General features: G+C 43.6%; 1 protein-coding gene across 4 annotated transcripts; it reads right to left on the bottom strand.

The window, feature by feature from the left end:
• Positions 1 to 14,782: 14,782 nt before the first annotated feature.
• Positions 14,783 to 18,028, bottom strand: C12H16orf54 (chromosome 12 C16orf54 homolog). Of its 4 annotated transcripts, none has more exons than XM_049904220.1 (4): positions 17,841 to 18,028; positions 17,276 to 17,360; positions 16,809 to 16,957; positions 14,783 to 16,591 (listed from the first exon to the last, which is right to left on the bottom strand). In XM_049904220.1, exon 4 carries the CDS (start codon positions 16,589 to 16,591, stop codon positions 15,917 to 15,919), a length of 675 nt encoding a protein of 224 aa, XP_049760177.1. In that variant the 5' UTR covers positions 16,809 to 16,957; positions 17,276 to 17,360; positions 17,841 to 18,028; the 3' UTR covers positions 14,783 to 15,916. The 4 variants fall into 4 exon arrangements, with proteins under 4 accessions (XP_049760177.1, XP_049760178.1, XP_049760175.1 ...); XM_049904221.1 differs by having other exon boundaries at positions 17,281 to 17,360; XM_049904218.1 differs by lacking the exon at positions 16,809 to 16,957.
• Between the last annotated feature and the right edge of the window lie 1,330 nt (positions 18,029 to 19,358).

Genomic DNA, 19,358 nt, shown 5'->3' with positions numbered 1-19,358 from the left:
ATCTATTGCTATAAATTGACCTCTGAACACTGCCCTTGCTGTGTCCCAAAGGTTTTGGTATGATATGTTTTCACTCTCATTTGGTTCTAGGAATTTTTTATCCATCTTTGATTTCTTCTGTTACCCAGTGGTTTTTAAGCAAAGTGTTATTCAGTTTCCATGTTTTAAATTTTTTTTTCTTGCTCTTCCTGTTATTCATTTCTACTTTTATGACATTGTGATCAGAGAAGGTGCTTTGTATTATCTTAACATTTCGGATTTTGTTGAGGGTTACTTTGTGGCCCTAATATATGGTCTATTCTGGAGAATATTCCTGTGTGGAAAAGAATGTTTACTTTGCTGCTGTTGGCTATAGACATATATCGAATATTGGAGTATTCGATATATATCTATGAGGTCAAGATGGTTAATGGTGGCCTTTAGATCTTCTGTATCTTTACTGAGTTTCTTTCTAGATGTTCAGTCCTTTACCAAGAGTGGTGTGATGAAGTCTCCTACCATTATTGTGCAACTGTCAATTTCTCTTTTCAGTGCTGTTAGAGTTTATGTATTTTGGAGCTCTGTCATTTGGTGCATAGATATTTGTTATGGTTATGTCATCATGGTAGATTGTCCCTTTAATCATTATATAATGTCCCTCCTTGTCTTTTATGGTGGATTTTCTCTTGAAGTCTATTTTATCTGAGATTAGTGTTGCCACTTGTTATGGATTCAATTATGTCCTCCCAAAATGTGTGTCAGCTTGAGTAGGCCACGATTCCCAGTTTTGTGTGATTGTCCACCATTTTGTCATCTGACTTGATTTTCCTGAATGTTGTAAATCCTGTTCGTATGATGTTAATGAGCCAGGATTAGAGGCAGTTATGAGGCAGGACTCAATCTACAAGATTAGGTTGATTCTTGAGTTAATCTTTTTAGAGCTATCAAAGACAGAAGTGAGCAGAGAGACAGGGGGACCTCATACTAGCAAGAAAGAAGCAGTGGGAGCATGGTGTGTCCTTTGGATCCAGGGTCCTGTGCTGAGAAACTCTTAGACGAGGGGAAGATTGAGGACAAGGACCTTCCCCCAGAACTGACAGAGTGAGAAAGCCTTCCCCTGGAGCTGGCACCCTGAATTTGGACTTCTAGACTCCTAGACTGTGAGAGAATACGTTTCTCTTTGTTAAAGCCATTCACTTGTGGTATTTCTGTTATAGCAGCACTAGATGACTAAGACACCACTCCTGCTCTTTTTTGGTTATGAGCAAATGTGCTTGATATATTTTTTTCCATCCTTTGATTTTTAATATATTTATGACTTTGTATCTAAGTTATGCCTCTTGTAGACAGCATATTGATGAGCCATGTTTTTTTTTATCCATTCTCCCACTTTCTGTCTCTTGACTGGTGCATTTAACCTGTTTACATTCAGTGTGATTATCGATAGATACGGATTTACTGCTGTCATTTTGTCGTGCTTTTTTTTTGTGGTGTTGACATTTTCTTTGTTCTGCTTAATTTTCTGTCCTGAGTTCTTTTGGTTCATGGATTGTCTTTTCATTTTCTTCCTTTTTTTATTTACTGAGTCTTTTACATTTTCTTCTTTATTTTGGTGAGTGAGTTTGTTAATTTTCTTTGTGGTTACTGTGAGGTTTACCTTTATCATTCTATGTTTAAAACAGTGTTATTTTTAGATATCACCTTGACTTTCTCTGTAACTACACCATTAGTTCCCCCTTTTTGTTTTGAAGTCGTTGTCAATTTCAGATTGACATCTCTGGTTCCCTGTTTTCAGTTCTGTAGCTTTATTTTACTTTTGAGATTTCTCTATCTGGGTTGGCATCTTGGTGATGCTGTTGTGTGGTTTGCTCTCGGGTTGTTGGTTCCCTATCCAAAGGACTCCACTTAATATTTATTGTAAGGATTGTCTGGTTTTTACAAATTTCCTTAATTTCTGTTTACCTGGGAACATCCTATTTTTGTCATCACATTTGAGAGACAATTTTGCTGGGTATATGATTCTTTTTTTTTTTTTTTTTTTTTACAATCACTCATTTATTTGGGTATATGATTCTTGGTTGGCAATTCTTTTCTTTCAGGGTTTTATATATGTCATCCCATTGCCTTCTTGCCTGCATGGCCTCTGCTGAGAAATCAAAGATCAGTCTTATTGGGGTCCCTTTATAAGTGATATTTTGTTTTTCTCAAGCTTCTCTCAGAATTCTTTATCTTTAGACTTGGATGGTTTAATCATGATATGTCTTGGCGATTTTCTTTTGGGTTTTATCCTGTGTGGGGTTCATTGACCTTCTTGGATGGAAATCTCATCTTGAAAGATATTGGGGAAGTTTTCTTCCAGCAAATCTTCAAAAATTCTCTGTGCTTTCTTTTTGGGGGGGTCTCCTCCTGTTTGGGGATTCCCATTATGTGTAAATTATTCCTCTTCGTAGTGTCTCACATAACTCTTACGCTTTCTTCATTTTTTTTTCTCATTCTTTTTTCTGACTGTTCCTCAAACAAATTGGTATCAAGGGATTTGTCCTCTCTTTCACTAATTCTTTCTTCCATTGTTTCAATTCTAATTCTGTTTCCTCCATTGAGTTATCTATTTCTGATATTTTACTGTTAATCTGGATTTCTAGTTGCAGTTTTTGTATGATTTCTAATTGTCTTTTTAATTTGTCATTTTGTTCTTTATTGTATTCCTGAATTCTTCTAGGGGTTTGTCTGTGTTTTCCTTGATCTCTTTGAGGACTCTGTATATAAGCTTTTGGAGCTCCTTTTCAGGCAGTTCCATTACATCTTTTCCTTAGGAAGATCTTTGTCCTTTTTATTTTGGTTATTTGGTTGAGCCATCTTGTCTCGTTTCTCTTTATGATTTGATGTTGTCTGTTGTCTCTGAGGCGTTAAGGTGTTGTTTTATTTATACTTTTTTTGTTTTGATTTATCAGTGCGGGCATGTTGGGCCTGCTTCAGTGATTGCTTGTCTGCCACCACAGGGGCGTTCGCTTCCTGCCTCCAGCTGGACAGAACACTGGCTGGCAGGACAAGCCCTCATCAGTGTTCACTGTACATGTGACACAGCTAAGGGTATATTGTGTGGGCACTATCCAGCAGTATGAGGATGCTCACAGTTGCTCACCAACTGGACTGGCAATGGGCGAGGAGCAAGGCAGGCATCCAAGAAGCACGGAGGTGCTCCCTCTGTCAGAGGGGGTGTGTTGGTCAGTTGGGAGTCACACAGGCATTCTGCCTAGTAGCAGAGGGGTGGGGTGGGCAGCCAGGGTCCCACAGGGACTTTCCCAGGTAGGGGAGGGGCAGAGTGGGAAGCTGGGGGTCGTGTAGGCACTCCCATTGGCAGGGAAGGGATGGGAGTGGCCAGGGCACAAAGGCAATCTCTCTGGGGGAGAGGGATGGGGCAGCCAGCCAGGGAGGGCAGGAAAGAGAGATAAAAATAAAGGGGGGTTCATTTATTGCTTTGTGCTTGCCACCTGCCCTATGGGTCAGATACCACCCCTACAGAGTCTCCCTGTCTCTGGGTCCTGGCTCCCTCTATGCTCTGTGTATGCCAGGATCCCTGAAACTCTCATCCTCCCTCCTGTACTTTCCCTCCTTAGCTTGAGTTCATATCCTACTAACCTTGCTTCACTCCAGGTATGTTGACACTGTTTTTCTTTCTCCTACTGGAAGTTCTGTGATGTTGTCTTCCTGTGCCCCTCACACAGGGTTGCTGCTGTCTTTGTCTCAAAATGGCCCCACTATGCTGGGCTGCTGGCAGGGCACCTCTACTTCATATCTCTTCCCTGTTCACTGCTGTCATTCAGTTTCTTTTTCCAGCCAGTGTTTGATTTAATTCTAAATCCTTTCATTTGATGCTCAGAGTTCCAGGGTTGTCATCTGTATCTGTTTCACTTTGTTTCTTGGGTCTTTGCTATAGAGGTACAATGTGGTGCATCTGACTAGGCTGCCATCTTGAATCCTCTCCTAGACTGAATTTTTAAAAATTTCAGTACTTTAAAGATATTGCTTCACTTACTTCTCACATTGTTTCCAACAATAAATCTTTCATTGGCTTTATCTTTGTTTCTCTGTACATAACATGCCCTTTACCTCTGGCTGCTTTTTTAAAAATTATTTTTTAAAAATTGAGATATAATTGCATACCAGAAACTCACCCTTTTAAAGTGTACACTTTAGTGGTTTTTAGTATAGTTACAAAACTCTGCAACCATAACTACTCTCTAGTTCCAGAATGTTTCATTATCCTATAAAGAAACCCTGTTCCTATTAGCAGTCACTGCCCATTCCCTCCTCCTCTAAACCCCTGGTAACCACTAATCTGCTTTCTTTGTCTTTCAATTTTTCTCTGGCTACTTTTAAGATTTTTCACTTTACTGTTGGTTTTGAGCAATTTGATCATGATGTATCTTGATGTAATTTCTTGTGTGTGAGATTCTCTGAGCTTTTTGGGTCTTTAGGTTTACAATATTCATCAAGTTTGGAAAATTTTCAGACATTATTTCTTAAAATGTTTTTTATGTGCTCCTTTGTCTCTACTCTTGTTCAGGACTCCAATTACTCATATATTAGGTTGCTTGAAGTTGTCCCACAGTTCTCCGATGCGCTTCTCATTTTTTTTAATTCTTTTTTCTCTATATGTTTCATTGTGGATAATTTCTATTGCTATGGCTTCGAGTTCAGTAATCTTTTCTTTTGCAATATCTAATTGACTGTTCATTCCATTCATCTTTAACATTGTAATTTTCATTTCTAGAAATTTGACTTATGTCTTTTTTATATCTTAATGTCTCTACTCAACTTTTTGAATATATGGAATATAGTAATAATAGCAGTTTAAATGCCTTTTTCTGCTAATTCTAACATCTGTGCAGTTCTGGGTTGGTTTCAATTGATTGATTATTCTCTGCATTATGGGTCATGTTTTCCTAACTCTTTTCATGTCTGGGAATCTTTGATTGCCTGCCAGACATTGTGAATTTTACTTCACTGGATGTCATATATTTTGTAATCTTTTTAATTTGTTAGTCAGGTCCAGAACAGTGCTCAGTCTAGGGCTAATTATTCTCCACTACTGAAGCAAGACCTTCCTGAGTTCTCTACCCAATGGCTTGTGAATTATCAGTTTTTCTACTCTGCCTGAATTGAAAAGGCATTGATCCTGGCCATACGTGATCCCTGGGCACTTCCCTCTAATCCTTTCAAAAGGTTCATTCCTTGTCCTAGAGTAGTTTCCTCACACACATGCACTGATCAGTTCTCTGATGAGTACTTGAGGGGGGTCTGTAAAAGGGTAGTAGTAATAGTAGCATCAGAACCTGTCTAACTTTGTGGGGATAATGAGAATCACCATCAGCAAAAAGCTGATTCCTATGAGGTGGAGGTCAGGCATACCTCAACTCTCCAACCTTTTTACCAATTCTGACACCATCCTTCCACCCCATGGCACTCTCTACTTCTTTGCTGTGTTCAATAACCCATTGCGATGGCCACACAGAACTTACAGACCATACTTGCATTAAGTAGTTTCTTAAGTAAGTAACAGGGTTACTTACGTAAGATCTTGGGATCAAGATCAACAGGCTACAGCACAGGATCAAGATCAGGAAGCATGTAGGCAAAGTCTGGAAGGCTCCCCTGAAATGGAGAGCACGACCCTCCCTTCTTCAGTGCAGGACAGCTCTCTCAGCTCCTCTTGGCCCATGCAAGCAAGCAGGCCCTTCTCTTTGCTGTGCACGTCCTCTGTCAGCCATGCAGGCCTCCTCTCAGTCACCTGAGGACGGGCTCCTCTTGGCCCTACCATCATCACCACCTATTCTGCTACAGGGAATAGGTCACTGTCTTCAGAGTTACAGTCTTTGACCTATGTTACTAGCAACAGATATGTATTCCAATTGCTCCACATCCTCGCCAACATCTGTTGATTTCCCTTTTTTTTAAATCATACCTATTCCAGTGGGAATGAAGTGTTATCTCATTGTAGTTTTGATTTGCATCTCCCTAATGACTAATAACCCACTGCCGTCGAGTCGATTCTGACTCATAGCGGCACTGGGTTTTTGGGTTAATGACTAATACCTCATATGTATGTGAAAGCTGGACAATGAAAAAAAGAAAACAGAATTGACATATGTGAATTGTGGTGAGGGTGAGGAATATTGAATATACCACAGACTGCCAGAAGAATGAACAAATAAGTCTTAGAAGAAATACAATCAGAATGCTTGTTAGAAGCAAGGATGGCAAGATTTCGTCTTGCTTACATTAGATACATCATCAACAAAGACCAATAACAAGAAAAGGACATCATGTCTGGTAAAGTAGAAGGTCAGCAAAAACAAGAGAAACCTTCAATGAGATGGATTGACACAATAAATGCAACACTAGGTTCAAACATATCAAAGATCATGGAGATGGCATAGGACCAGGCAACATTTCATTCTGTTATACATAAGGTCACCATGAGTCAGAACCTACTCAACGGCAACTAACAAAAACAACAATGACTAATGACGTTGAGTATATTTTCATGTGTTTGTTGGCCATTTGTTTATCTTCTTGGGTGAAATGTCTTTTCAAGACCTTTGCCCATTTTTTTCATTGGGTTTTTATCTTTTTGTTGTTCAGTTGTGGGAGTTCTTTATGTGTTTTGGATATTAAACCTTTATCAGACATGGCTTCCAAAAATTTTCTCCCAATCTTTGGGTTGTCTCTTTACTTGTTATAATAAAATCCTTTTTTATTTTGATGTAGTCTTATTCATCTCTTTGCCTTTTGCTGATTGTGCTTTTGGTGTCATATCTAAGAAACCATTGTTAAAAGCTTCGCAAGGCATTACCCTTATGTTTTCTTCTAAGGGTTTTATAGTTTTAGATTTCATGTTTGGGTTCTTAACCCATTTTGAATTAATTTTTGTATATAGTGTAAGGTATGGATCCTGCTTCATTTTTTTGCATGTGGAAACCCAGTTGTTCCAGCACTATTTTTAAAGAGACTCTTCTTTTCCCATCAAAAACTTATCATCCTTGTCAAAAACCAACTGACCCTTCATGTATGGGTTTACTTCTAGACTACCAATTCTATTCCTTTGGTCTATATCTCTATCATTATACCAGTACCAGGCTGTTTTGATTACTATAACTTTATAGTATGTTTTGAAATCAGGAGGTGTAAGTCCTACTACTTTGTTCTTCTTTTTCAAGATTGCATTGTCTATTTGGGGCCCCTTGTCCTTCCATGGAAACCCTGGTGGCATAGTGTTTAAGTGCTATGGTTGCTAACCAAAAGATCGGCAGTTTGAATCCACCAGGTGCTCCTTGGAAACTCTATGAGGCAGTTCTACTCTGTCCTACAGGGTCACTATGAGTTGGAATTGACTCGATGGTGATGGGTTTTATTTTATTTTTTTGTCATTCCATACGGAGCCCTGGTGGTGCAGTGCTTAAGAACTCACCTGCTAACCAAAAGTCAGCAGTTTGAATCCATCGGCTGCTCCTTGGAAACCCTACGGGGCAGTTCTACTCTGTTCTATAGGATTTCTATGAGTCGGAATCAGCTTGACAGCAATGGGTTTGATTTGTCATTCCATGTAAATTTGAGGATTGACTCCATTCCTGCTAAGAAGGCTGCTGGAATTTTGATAGGGATTGCATTGAGTCCATAGATTGCATTCAGTAGTATTGACACCTTAACAATATTAAGTCTTCCAACCCATGAACACAAATCATCCTTCCGTTTAGTTAGTTCTTCTTTAATTTTTTCAGTAATGTACATTTTTTCTTTCTTTTTTAATTTTATTGTCCTTTAAGTGAAAGTTTACAAATCAAGTCAGTCTCTCACACAAAAACTTATACATACCTTGTTATGTACTCCTAGCTGATCAGCCCCTAATGAGATAGCACACTCCTCCTCTCCACCCTGTTTTCCCCATGTCCATTCAACCAGCTCCAGTCCTCCTCTGCCTTCTCATCTTGCCTCCAGACGGGTGCTGCCCACATAATCTCGTGTCTACTTGAGCCAGGAAGCTCACTCCTCACCAGTATCATTTTCTGTCTTATAGTCCAGTCCAGTCCCTGTCTGAAGAGTTGGCTTTGGGAATGGTTCCAGTCTTGGGTTAACAGAAGGCCCGGGAACCATGACCTCCGGAGTCCCTCTAGTCTCAGTCAGACAATAAAGTCTGGTCTTTTTATGAGAATTTGAGGTCTGCAACCCACTGTTCTCCTGCTCCATCAGGGATTCTCTGTTGTGTTCCTTGTCAGGGCAGCCATCAGTTGTTACATTTGTTTTTATTGATAGAATATTTTCATTGTTTATTATATTACAAAGTTTTTATATTTTTCAGTTTCAAGGTTGGTTTATGTAGCAAATGATTGATTTTATTGAAAGAAATGCTATTTGTTATTAACAGAGTTATTTGGCTATAATACATGGCAAGATGAGCCATAATATATGGCAAAAATATAATATACTGTGTCTTAGTCATCTAGTGCTGCTGTAACAGAAATACCACAAGTGGATGGTTTTAACAAAGAGAAATTTATTTCCTCACAGTAAAGTAGGCTAAAAGTCCAAATTCAGGGCGTAGGCTCCAGGGGAAGCCTTTCTCTCTCAGTTGGCTCTGGAGGAAGGTCTTTGTCCTCAATCTTCCCCTGGTAGATGAGCTTCTCAGGTGCAGGGACTCCAAGTCCAAGGGAGGCGCTCTGCTCCCGGTGCTGCTTTCTCAGTGATATGAGGTCCCCAACTCTCTGTTTGCTTCCCTTTCCTTTTATCTCTTGAGAGATAAAAGATGGTGCAGGCCACGCCCCGGAGAAATTCTCTTTACATTGGATCAGGGAGGTGACCTGAGTAAGGGTGCTGTTACAATCTCACCTTAATCTTTTTAACATAAATTTACAATCACAAAATGGAGGACAACCACTAAATACTGGGAAGCATGGCCTAACCAAGTTGATACACACATTTTTTGGGGGAACATAATTCAATCCATGACATAAGGATATATATATATATATAAAGTGCTGTGGCAGACAATCTTCATTACCTATCCTATCATCATCACCCCTATCCCCTACTCTTCTTTCTTGCTAACGCAGCCCTGATTTTGTTTGGGATGAGCTGAGTGCCAGGGATGAATCACAATCTGTCTAGTTTACTCACAGCTATCCCATTTTTCCTTGCAGGTTATTTGATTTCTCAGACTCTTTTGTAACATGGTAACATGTGACATGGTTTTGACCAATAAAAGAAGAACTGATAGGAGGTTTCTAGAATGTGGTTTAGGGATGGTGCTATGGCCCAACAAGGCTATGGAGACCCCAAATTCATTTCAAGCCTCCATACCGGCATACTCAGTATATTGACTTCCCACAGTTTCCTAAGACTTATTGTCGAGGCATTTAATAACTAGATAACTTTAACTGTTGTTATGCTGTTACTTGAAGCCTAGAGCATCCTTAACTGATACAGGGTCCACATTAGACTTAATATAGCATCATTTTCTACTATTTTTACCTATGGGGAAGGCCTCCTTAGAAAGTGACAGCTAGGTCGAGACCTAAAGAGTAAGAATTATCTAGGATAAGTGAGGAGTAAGGAAAGGAGATGAATATTCTAGGGAGGGAACAGTATGTATAAAGGTGCCTAGAGTGGAAGAAAAAAGTTCAGTGTGGCTGGAGCATAGAGAAGGCCAAGGTTGATTGAGGTAAGGAATGATGAGTAGAGGAGGTAGAGAAGTTGTATTAGTTTTCTATTGCTGATGTAACAAATTACCACAAACTTAGCAGCTTATAACAACACTCATTTGTTATTTTACAGTTCTTTAAGTGAAAAGTCTGGGCACAGCATAGTCCAGGTGTGCAAAGTTCAGGAGTCCCTAAGACCACCCTCATTTCTGACATCAGCTGAAAGTTTGGAGTATCCCAAGACAACTTTCAGGTTTGATAGTGCATTAGAAGGCCTCACAGAGCTCACTGAAAGCTGTTGTACTCATGGTTATTGTTTATTTACAGTAAAAGGATACAGTTTAAAATCAGCCAAAGGAAGAGGAGAATGGAGCAGATGCATTCTAAGCATAAAGCTCCCAATTTCCCTCTCCCAGGGCTAACTTCTCCCAATAACAATGTATGACAGTACTCATGGAGTATCGCCAACCAGGGAAGCTCACCTGAGCCTTGGTTCCAGAGCTTTTATTGGGGGTTGTTTACATAGCCATGGTTGACCAACTGCATGGCCGAACTTGGTCCCCAGCCCCTCTGGAGATCGAGCTGATACTGCTTGGCCCAAAGCCCCATCATAAATTACATTGTTAACATATACAGCCTGGCATGGCCCAAGTCCCCCAGGTAAACAAAAACACCCTTATCAAGCAGGATATTCCAAGGCTTAGAGGTGACTTCCCAGGAGCTGAGGTCAAAGGCCAGACCTCTCTTGGGGTAAGGTTAATTATTTAGTACACAACCTGCCTCTCTGCTCTGGGTTTGACAAAGAGAAAATGAAGGCGTCAGTAGGGCTTTGCTCCTTTCTGGAGCCTCTGGGAATGAGTCTACTTTCAAGCTCATTCAGGTTGTTGTCAGAATTCAGTTCCACTTGGCTATAAGACTGAGGTTTCTGTTTCTTACTGGCTGTAGCCAGGGGCCACTCTCAGCTTCTAAATGTTGCTTGTATTCCTTGACTCATGGCCCCCTTCTTCCATCTTCAAAGCTAGCAATGGTGGGTAGAATCCTTCTCACACTTTGAATCTCTTTGACCTTCCCTTTTTCCTCATCTCTCCTCTGGTTTTCCTTTCCACCACATATCTCTGACTGTAGCTGGATAAAATTCTTGGCTTTTAAGGGTTCATGTGATCATATAAGACCCACTCAAATAATTCCTGATAACATCCTTATCCTAAGGTCTAGAACCTTAATTACATCTTCAGACTCCCTTTACAACAGTCACTAGATTAGTCTTTGATTGAATAACCAGAGAATGGAAAGCTTGAGGAGACATTTTTAGAATTATGCCTCTTACAGAGGTTGACAGCAGCCAGATAGTGAGCGGCCTTGAAGCTCTGTTAGGGATTTGAGCTTTAGATGTCGTTGATGGGTTTTAATCAGGAAAGTGCTAAATTCAGGCTTTCTTTATTTCCAAGATCCTTATAATAGAGTTAAGTACACCAGGATAAGTCCAATAGGATCATATTATACCTCCCCGGCATGTTGGGAACCCGAATGAAAGCTCTAGGAGCTCTGGGACACATTGTAGCTGAAAGGATTTGGATACCTTGTATCTGAGCAGTTGATAGTCCTTTGGGATTTGGTTGATTTGTTGCCAAAAGGAAAGGAAGTATTTGTTGGAATTACGGGAGTTGGAAAACCTTTTAAGCATATTTAAGAGACTCGCTGTAAGTGTGAAGTGGAAAATGGAGGCAGGAGACCACTTAAGAAAAATAAGCAATGAGTGGATCAAAACCAGGATCATGGAAGCAGTCATGGAGAGAAGTGGGCAGAACCCAGGGACACATGAGAGTTCTGAGGGAGGGGGAGGAAGGAGCCAAGGTTGAAGTTTAGAGAGGATCAGCTCAGTGGAGAGTGGTCATATGACCTGAGATCGTTTTTAGGCATTCACAGGGTGTATCTAGGAGAATGTTAGACAGGTTTTGACCTCAGGAGAGAGACTCTGGATGTGGTTACAGATCTTGGTAAGAAAGAGGCTTGGGTTTTACACCCACTTAGGGACTGGAGGCCCTGATGATGCAGTGGTTAAGTGCTCGGCTGCTAACCGAAAGGTTAGTAGTTTGAACCCACCAGTGCTCTGTGGGAGAAAGCGGAGTCCATCTGCTTCTATCAAGATTTACAACCCTAGAAAACCTATTGGGGCAGTTTTACTCTGTCCTACAGTGTGGCTATGAGTTCCAATCGACTCGATGGCAGTGGGTTTGGTTTTGTGTTTAGGGATTGGAGATGACGCCTTGCTTGGGGATTTGAAAACTGCTGGGACCCTTAAGAAGCTACACCCTTGAATGGACTAGAAAAAAATCTACCCAACACCCTGGGAAGCACAAAAGAACTTTATCTATCTCACCCTGTGACCTGGTGGGAATAAAAGTTCCAGCCTGAGAATTCATAACCAATGGCTTCCTCTCACTTGGGCTTGGGGTTCAAGTTTACACTGTCTGCATGGCCTGGGAAGCCCAAATAAAATTAACAAAGAAAGTTATCCAGGGTTGGTAATATTTCTGAAGTACCCTTGGCAAAAGCAAACACAAAACCTCTCCAGAGAGGCATACCTCAAACCTGGCCACATGGATTCCCACTGATGAGTCCTGCTAAAGCCAAGTTCACAACACAAAACGTAAGGGGAAACAATCTTTCATTAATGGAAGTAAGCAGACACAACAAGCAGCAGGATTAGCTCCCACCCTAGAACTGCAGATAATAGAATTAGATAATAATTCAGGAAATAATATAGTAAATATGTTTTAAATACCTAAAGACCTAAAAGAGGGAATCCACATGAGAAACTAATAAGATGGTGTCAAAAATGAGAGATACACTGAAAATAAAGGAGAAAGGGTAAAATGAATACATCTATTTATCCATTCACTTACTCATCATTCCCTTTCATTAGGCTCCTTTTATGTTTTAGGCCGTTCTGAGGTTGGGAATATAAAGATGGTTCTGGGGATAGCAAGTTGGGCTGTCTCAAGAAGATCACATCCATCCATGCATCCATTCATTCATCTATCCTTTTATCTACCCATCCACTCATCCATACATTCATTCATCCACCAATTCATTCTCCCATCCAAATATCTATATATCCTCCCATCCATTCTCCCATTCATCAGTCCATCCACCCACTCATCCATCCATCCATCTTTTATTTTATGCTACCACTACCTGCTACCCACTGCCGTCAAGTCGATTCCGACTCATAGCAACTCTATAGAACAGAGTAGAACTGCCCCATAGAGTTTCCAAAGAGGGCCTGGCGGATTCAAACTGCCAAACTTTTGGTTAGCAGCCGTAGCACTTAACCACTATGCCACTACGGTTAGCATCCTCAAATGTCACAGCTGGAAGAGTCCTAATGGAGAATCTTGTTTAACTTTCAACTTGTTTGTTTGTTGTTCAGATAAAGAATATGAGACCCAGCAGTTTAGAAGATTATTTTTCTGAAGTTTCCAAGTGAATGGATGACAGAGCCAGGTTAACAGCCAGAGATCTTGTACCGCTGTGACCACAAGTGGATAGCTTTAACAAAGAGAAATTTATTCTCCCACAGTCTAGGAGGGTAGAAGCCCAAATTCAGGGTGCCAGCTCCGGGGGAAGGCTTTGTCTCTCTGTTAGCTTCAGGGGAAGGTCCTTGTCATCAATCTTCCCCGGTCAAGGGGCTTCTCAGCACAGGGACCCTGGGTCTAAAGGACACACTATTCCCTGGCTCTTGTTTCTTGATAGTATGAGGTTCACATGTCTCTCTGCTTGCTTCTCTCATTTATATCTCAAAAGAGATTGGCTTAAGACACAACCTAATCTTGTAGATAGTGCTCATTAACATAACTGCCTTTAATCCTGCGTCATTAACATCACAGAGGTAGAATCCACAACACATAGGAAAATCACACCAGATGACAAAATGGTGGACAATGACGCAATACTGGGAATCATGGCCTAGCCAAGTTGACACATATTTTGGGGGGACACGATTCAATCCATGACACCTGGAATCCTTTCCACAGTGTACTCCCCATCCTGAACACTTGGCATGTAGGCATCTAATCTCTGAACACCTGGTAGACTGTTAACTCCTGGTGGAAGTAGTCCCACAACCCAGTCCTGTCAGCTGATGGTGATAATGAAAAACGAAATAGTTACCAAGTTCATAAGAGACAGAGATGGGACAGGAGCCCTGATCGCCAGCTTGTATCAGTTATGGGTCTGTCTTACCTCACTCCTACCTCCATTTCCCAAACCCTAGAGAGACTGTGAGCTCCTTGAGGGCAGGGGTCAGATCTGACTCCTCCCTTTTCCAGGGCCTGGCCTTGAGCAGGTTCTCAGAACCATGCTGGATGAGTGCACCTGATGAGAGGGCTTGGGCCAGCTCTTGGTCTGCAGACACTGGTGTTCCTCAGTCTGGGGGCTGCTCATTCCCTCAGCTGTTCCTTCAACTTCCAGTATCCAAGGAATTGTAGAGGAGGCTGGGGCTCCAGGTACCCCCCAGCCCTCCTGAGCAGAGAGAGCTGAGTGTTGGCCTCAGCCCAGAAGAGTGTTTCCCCAGGTGTGTCTGGAGTTGGGGGTTCCTGCCCAGTGTTAAATAACACAGAATCACTGTTCCTTTTACAGGGGCTTTCAGTATTCTTGGAAACCCCGGTGGTGTAGTGGTCAAGTGCTACAGCTGCTAACCAAAAGGTTGGCAGTTTGAATCTGCCAGGCACTACTTGGAAGCTCTGTGGGGCAATTTTACTCTGTCCTGTAGGGTCACTATGAGTTGGAATCGACTCGACAGCAATGGGTTTGGTTTGCTTTTGGTTTTCAGCATTCTTAGTACTTTCAGGAGAAGGTTTTGGTTTGGTGCTAGAATATCTAACACTTGCTCATCTCCACCAAACTCCCCCCCCGGCCTTTTTTTTTTTTTTTTTACAAAGAAAGAACAGGTATTTAGTTCAGTGCCTCCAGCAGAGAAGAATTTAAGGTCTTTAAATTTAGAATTTAAGAACTTTGTTTACATTGTATTTATTTTCATTTTTACCTTCTATTTATAGGTAAGTGATACTGGTTTTCCATTTACAGAAGTGATACAATAAAGATTCCTTTTAAAATAAATTTATTATGCAAACAGCAAGCCAATTTAAAGAAAAAATGTGGTAAATAATAGTGCAGGTGGCAAAGAGCCTGATGTTCATGACTGAAGTTTGGAAAATCAGACCCGGGAAATGGAAACTCCTTCCACTCCCCCATCCTCTGGCTCCGCCCCCAAAAGGGAGGTCTGCTGATACAGATGGCTAGTAGGGCCAAGGGCATTTGGGGGATATTTTTTTTATGCTATGGGGTAGAGCATTGTAAGTAGGTCTATCTTTGGGCAAAGCTGTCTCTGGGGGTCACTCCAGCAGGCTTGGTGGGAGGATGGCCCGAAGGCCACATTTGAGAGCTGCCCTGTCCTGCAGTTCTCCTCTCTGCATTGGCTCAAACTCAGTTCTTCTAGGCTCGGCTTTCCCCACCACGAAGGCTGAGATGTGTGCAGGGCCTTACCAGGCTGGGCAAAGGTGGCCTGTTGGCCTTCTTTGACTCTAGGTCCCAACTCCAGGTAAGAAGAACCCCTCCAGTTGGCTCACCAAGTTCCTCATTGCAATTTTGGGGTCAAAACCACAGCTCATATGTAATAAAATGTTCCTTTGCCTGGTCATGTCCTCTCTATATTTTTTTGGAGGACTTCATGAGGATGAGCGTTAAGGAGGGATAAGATTTACAGATTTGGGGAACTGGACTCCTGTCATCTCTCACTAACATGCCAACACTTGTTATGACCACAGTCTGTTCTTTAGCATATTTGAGACTCCTTTATTGATAGGGAGGATTTTAGGTGCTCACTGAAGGAAGGCTGAAGCGGCTGGGATCGATGCCATTTCCTGCATGTCTGCTACCTTGAATTCTTAATCTGGAATGTAGTCTTGGAGGCTCTGGCCCAGAATTGAACCACCCAACCCAGTTCCCTGGGCCACAGCCCTGGGCAGCTAAGCAGAGGCACTCAATGCTTCCCCCGCCACCCAGGCTCCGTCCACACCTCGCCTACCCACCATCCAGGTCCAGGGGAATTGAGATCCAGAAGTGAAAGACCTGGGAGAAGCATTCTTCCCCAGGATGGCCTTAGGCTTCAGCCTTGCTGTAGGGCCTTCCTCACTGGTCTCTAGAAAGCTGTAGCCAGTCTTCCAGTCCCTGAGCATTCAGAACCCCACGCTGGTCCGGCCTTCACGCCTCCAGAAAGCGGAGATCTGCTCCAGTGTGACCAGAGGCTGAAGTCCCCATCCAGGCTCAGGGCTGCCAGGCCGATGCCTCTGGGCCCGAGGGCTCCCCAAGTACACACTGTCCCCTGGCCTTGGCTCAGGCTCAGCCCAGCTCACCATGCCTGTGTTGTGGGACCTTTCCTCCCAGGGCTGGGGCACACAGAAGGTGCTGCGGGCTGGGACCTGGGGTGGAGCCTGGAAGACCAAGGAGCTGGGAGGGGAGTGAGGGGTAGAAGGAGCAGGTGGGGCTGTTGCTCGGGCCTCCAAGGTGCCCCCAGTGTTGAGGGCCTCTGGGGCCCCGTCCATCAGCAGGGGGACTGCAGAGCCATACCAGTCCTCGGAGCGCTCTCGGGGGGTGCCCGTAGGCTCAATCCACAGCTCTCCTCCGGGGCGCCAGACCAGCGTGGGAGTGCGGTTGCTGGGGTCTAGGCGGGGAGAGCGGCGGAACAGGCGTTCGGCCAACACAGCTGTGGTCAGCAGGAAGAGAGCAGCGAGGCAGGCCAGGGCCAGCATGATGGGAACACAGGGCCCGCAGGGGAGCGGGGACCACGAGGCTGACTCTGAGGCAGGGGGCCCCTCCATGTGCCCAGTGGGCTGCCCTGGAGTTGAAGGCATCTGGGAGACACAGGGGTCAGGAGAGGAAGCAAGTGAGACAGATATGGCACAATTGATAGAGGGAGAGAAACAGCAAGTGTCAAAGAAAGCGAAAGAGACAAGGAGAGGGACTCTTGTCTAGCCTGAGAGACAGGCCCAGGCAGAAACAGAGGAGACAGCGCACTCAGAAAAGGCAGGAGAGAGCCAAATGGGGCCAGAGAGACCAGCAGAAACCTACCTTAGTCCCCAGCCAGGCCCCTCCTGCTCAGAGCCCGAGCCCCTTTCCAAATACCATTTCCCTCCCAGACCCCAAGGTGCTGCAGGCAGAACATTAAGAGCCCCAAAGGCTTCTTGCTTCCCGTCTAGGTCCTCTCAGGTCTCTCCCGCCTAGAGAGGAAGTGGTGGGTGAGGAAATGGGAACCTCCCTCCAGGCCCTTCCCCTGCCCCTGCCCTTGCCCCTGCTCCTATGTGTGCACTCACTCCTCAGGCCACCTCTGCCCCCTTGCAGACCCTCATGAAGTTGGTCTTGCCCTCTTTAGGTCCACTGAATCTGCTGTCACACCGGTCTCAAGCGCCACCCTGCACCTGTTCCTGTCTCTCCAGCTTTGCACAGTCTCTGGTGCATCTCCATCTCCTATTTGTCTCTGCCCACCTCTCTCTCCCCCAGACCCCCCACCCACCTACAGGGCCTCCTGCACTCCTTACCTCACCTTCGGTCTCTTCGGGGCTCCTCTCTCACCCTTCAGAGCGGCTCTTCCCTGCACATGCCAGGAGGGCACAGGACGGTTGCCTGAAAGACGTAAAGAGAGTTGGCCTCAGATGAGGGCGGAAGGGAGGGCACCACCTGTTGCTTGGCAACTCTGCCCCAACTCCCCCAGCCCCCGTGGAGTGTTTCTAAGGCAACCTGGGGGGATGTGGTCACTGCGGTGAGGAGGCATTTCCTGGAGTGAGGTGGAGCCAGAATGGTTAGTGACTGTTGAACTCAGTCTTACCCCATAGCTAGGACTAAGGCCCCAGAACACTCAGCAAGGCCAGGAAAGAGAGACAGAGACTCTAGCCCATTCGGTGCCCAAGTTCCATGGTACCTTTCTCTGCCTACTCCTGGGAAGTTGCTCACCACACCTGTCCTGCCCAGTGGCCGTGACCAAACCTGCCCCTGCCGTCCAGTAGGCCACATCCCTGCCTGCTTGGCTCAGCCTTCTCTATACTCGTAATGAACATAAGTCTCCTGTCTTCAAACCATTTAGCTCCAATCTGAGTTGGAAAATACCTGTGAGGCGAAGCCCCCAACATCTGCAATCTCTGTTCCTTTCTCTTGGTGCTGAGAATGGGGGTCAGGAAGAGCCATCACGCAGGAAGCTGGAGAAGGGTTTGAGGGAAAGTGATCAGCGTCTGGGTTCCAGGGCCTTTTCAGAGATTGTCTAGTTTGACTTACTCATTTAACAGATGAAAAAAGTGAGCCCTACAGAAGGGAGGTGACGTGCCCAAAGTTACACAACCCACGGATGTGGGAGACAAGGGGAGGTGGGGCATGAAAAAAATACCTGGTCTGAACACAACAGCCACTTTTAATAGGTACTAATATATTTATGGAAACTCTGGTGGTGCAGTGGTTAAGAGCAATGGCTGCTAACCAAAAGGTCAGCAGTTTGAATCCACCAGGCGCTCCTTGGAAGCTCTATGGGGCAGTTCTACCCTGTCCTATAGGGTCACTCTGAGTCAGAATCAACTCAACGGCAGTGAGTTTTGGTTTTTTTTTTTTTTAAAGTCGTTTTGTAAAATGATAGTCATATGTGAAAGACTACAAAAATATGTTGAAACCCAAGGTTGAGAAGGGAGAGTGTTGACATGTGATGGGGTTGTTAACCAGTGTCATAGAACAATGTGCGTACGAACAGATGAGAAACTAGTTTGTTCTGTAAACCTTTATCTACAGTACAATAAAAAAAAGGAAAAAGAAATAAATTAATGAATTTTTAAAAATGTTGAAATATTAGCATCTTGCAAAAGAAGGTCACAGGACAGCCTGACCCTGCTGGTGGTTCTGAAGAAGAGAGGTGCTCAAAGGGGCAGGAAGCACCGCAGGGTGTGGGAGCAGGAGGAAATGAAAGGCCCCAAGGCCTCTGAGCCTCATGAAACATGCAGAAACCTGATGTGGTTAGAATTTTATTTCAAGCCTTTTTAAAAATCAAAACTGAAAACTGTTACCTATGTTCTCTTTTAATTAAATCTTCCTGAAAAAAACTAGAAGAGTAAATGGTATTAAAAACTAGAAAGATCGAATATCATTTTCCTGTTTCTAAGATGTCAAACTGGCTGTTTTGACTCTTAACTATCTTTCACTCAGGAGTCCTGGTGGCACAGTAGCTAAAGCTCTCAGCTGCTAACCGAAAGGTTGGCGGTTCGAACCCGCCAGCTGCTCCCTGGGAGGAAGACGTGGCAGTGTGCTCCAGGAAGGATTTACAGCCTTAGAAACTATGTGGGCGAGTTCTACGCTGTCCTATAGGATTGCTGAGTCAGAATCGACTTGACAGCAGTGGGTTTGGTTTTTTTTTTTTTTTTTTAATCTTTCACTGCTTAATAAAAAGGAGCTTAAGTTTTTTAAAACTATTGTCATAGAAAATTGAAACATGAAGAAAATTATTTCCCAGTGAATCTGCATTCTTTTTTACAGGCTGCTGCATGGTTGTGATTAGAACCCAGGCATCCTGATCCCCAGGCCCAGGCTCCTCCCACCCCACCACTCAAGAATTTCTGAAAAAAGGAATTGTGAAGTTACTAAGTGAGC

This window comes from Elephas maximus, chromosome 12, assembly GCF_024166365.1.
Source record: "Elephas maximus indicus isolate mEleMax1 chromosome 12, mEleMax1 primary haplotype, whole genome shotgun sequence".
In the NCBI taxonomy this organism is placed as follows: domain Eukaryota; kingdom Metazoa; phylum Chordata; class Mammalia; order Proboscidea; family Elephantidae; genus Elephas; species Elephas maximus.
This window is presented reverse-complemented; position numbering and strand designations above follow the sequence as displayed.

What these genes read in the sequence shown, in the direction of transcription:
- C12H16orf54 (XM_049904220.1), bottom strand. Translation starts at nt 16,591, where the DNA reads ATGCCTTCAACTCCAGGGCAGCCCACTGGGCACATGGAGGGGCCCCCT.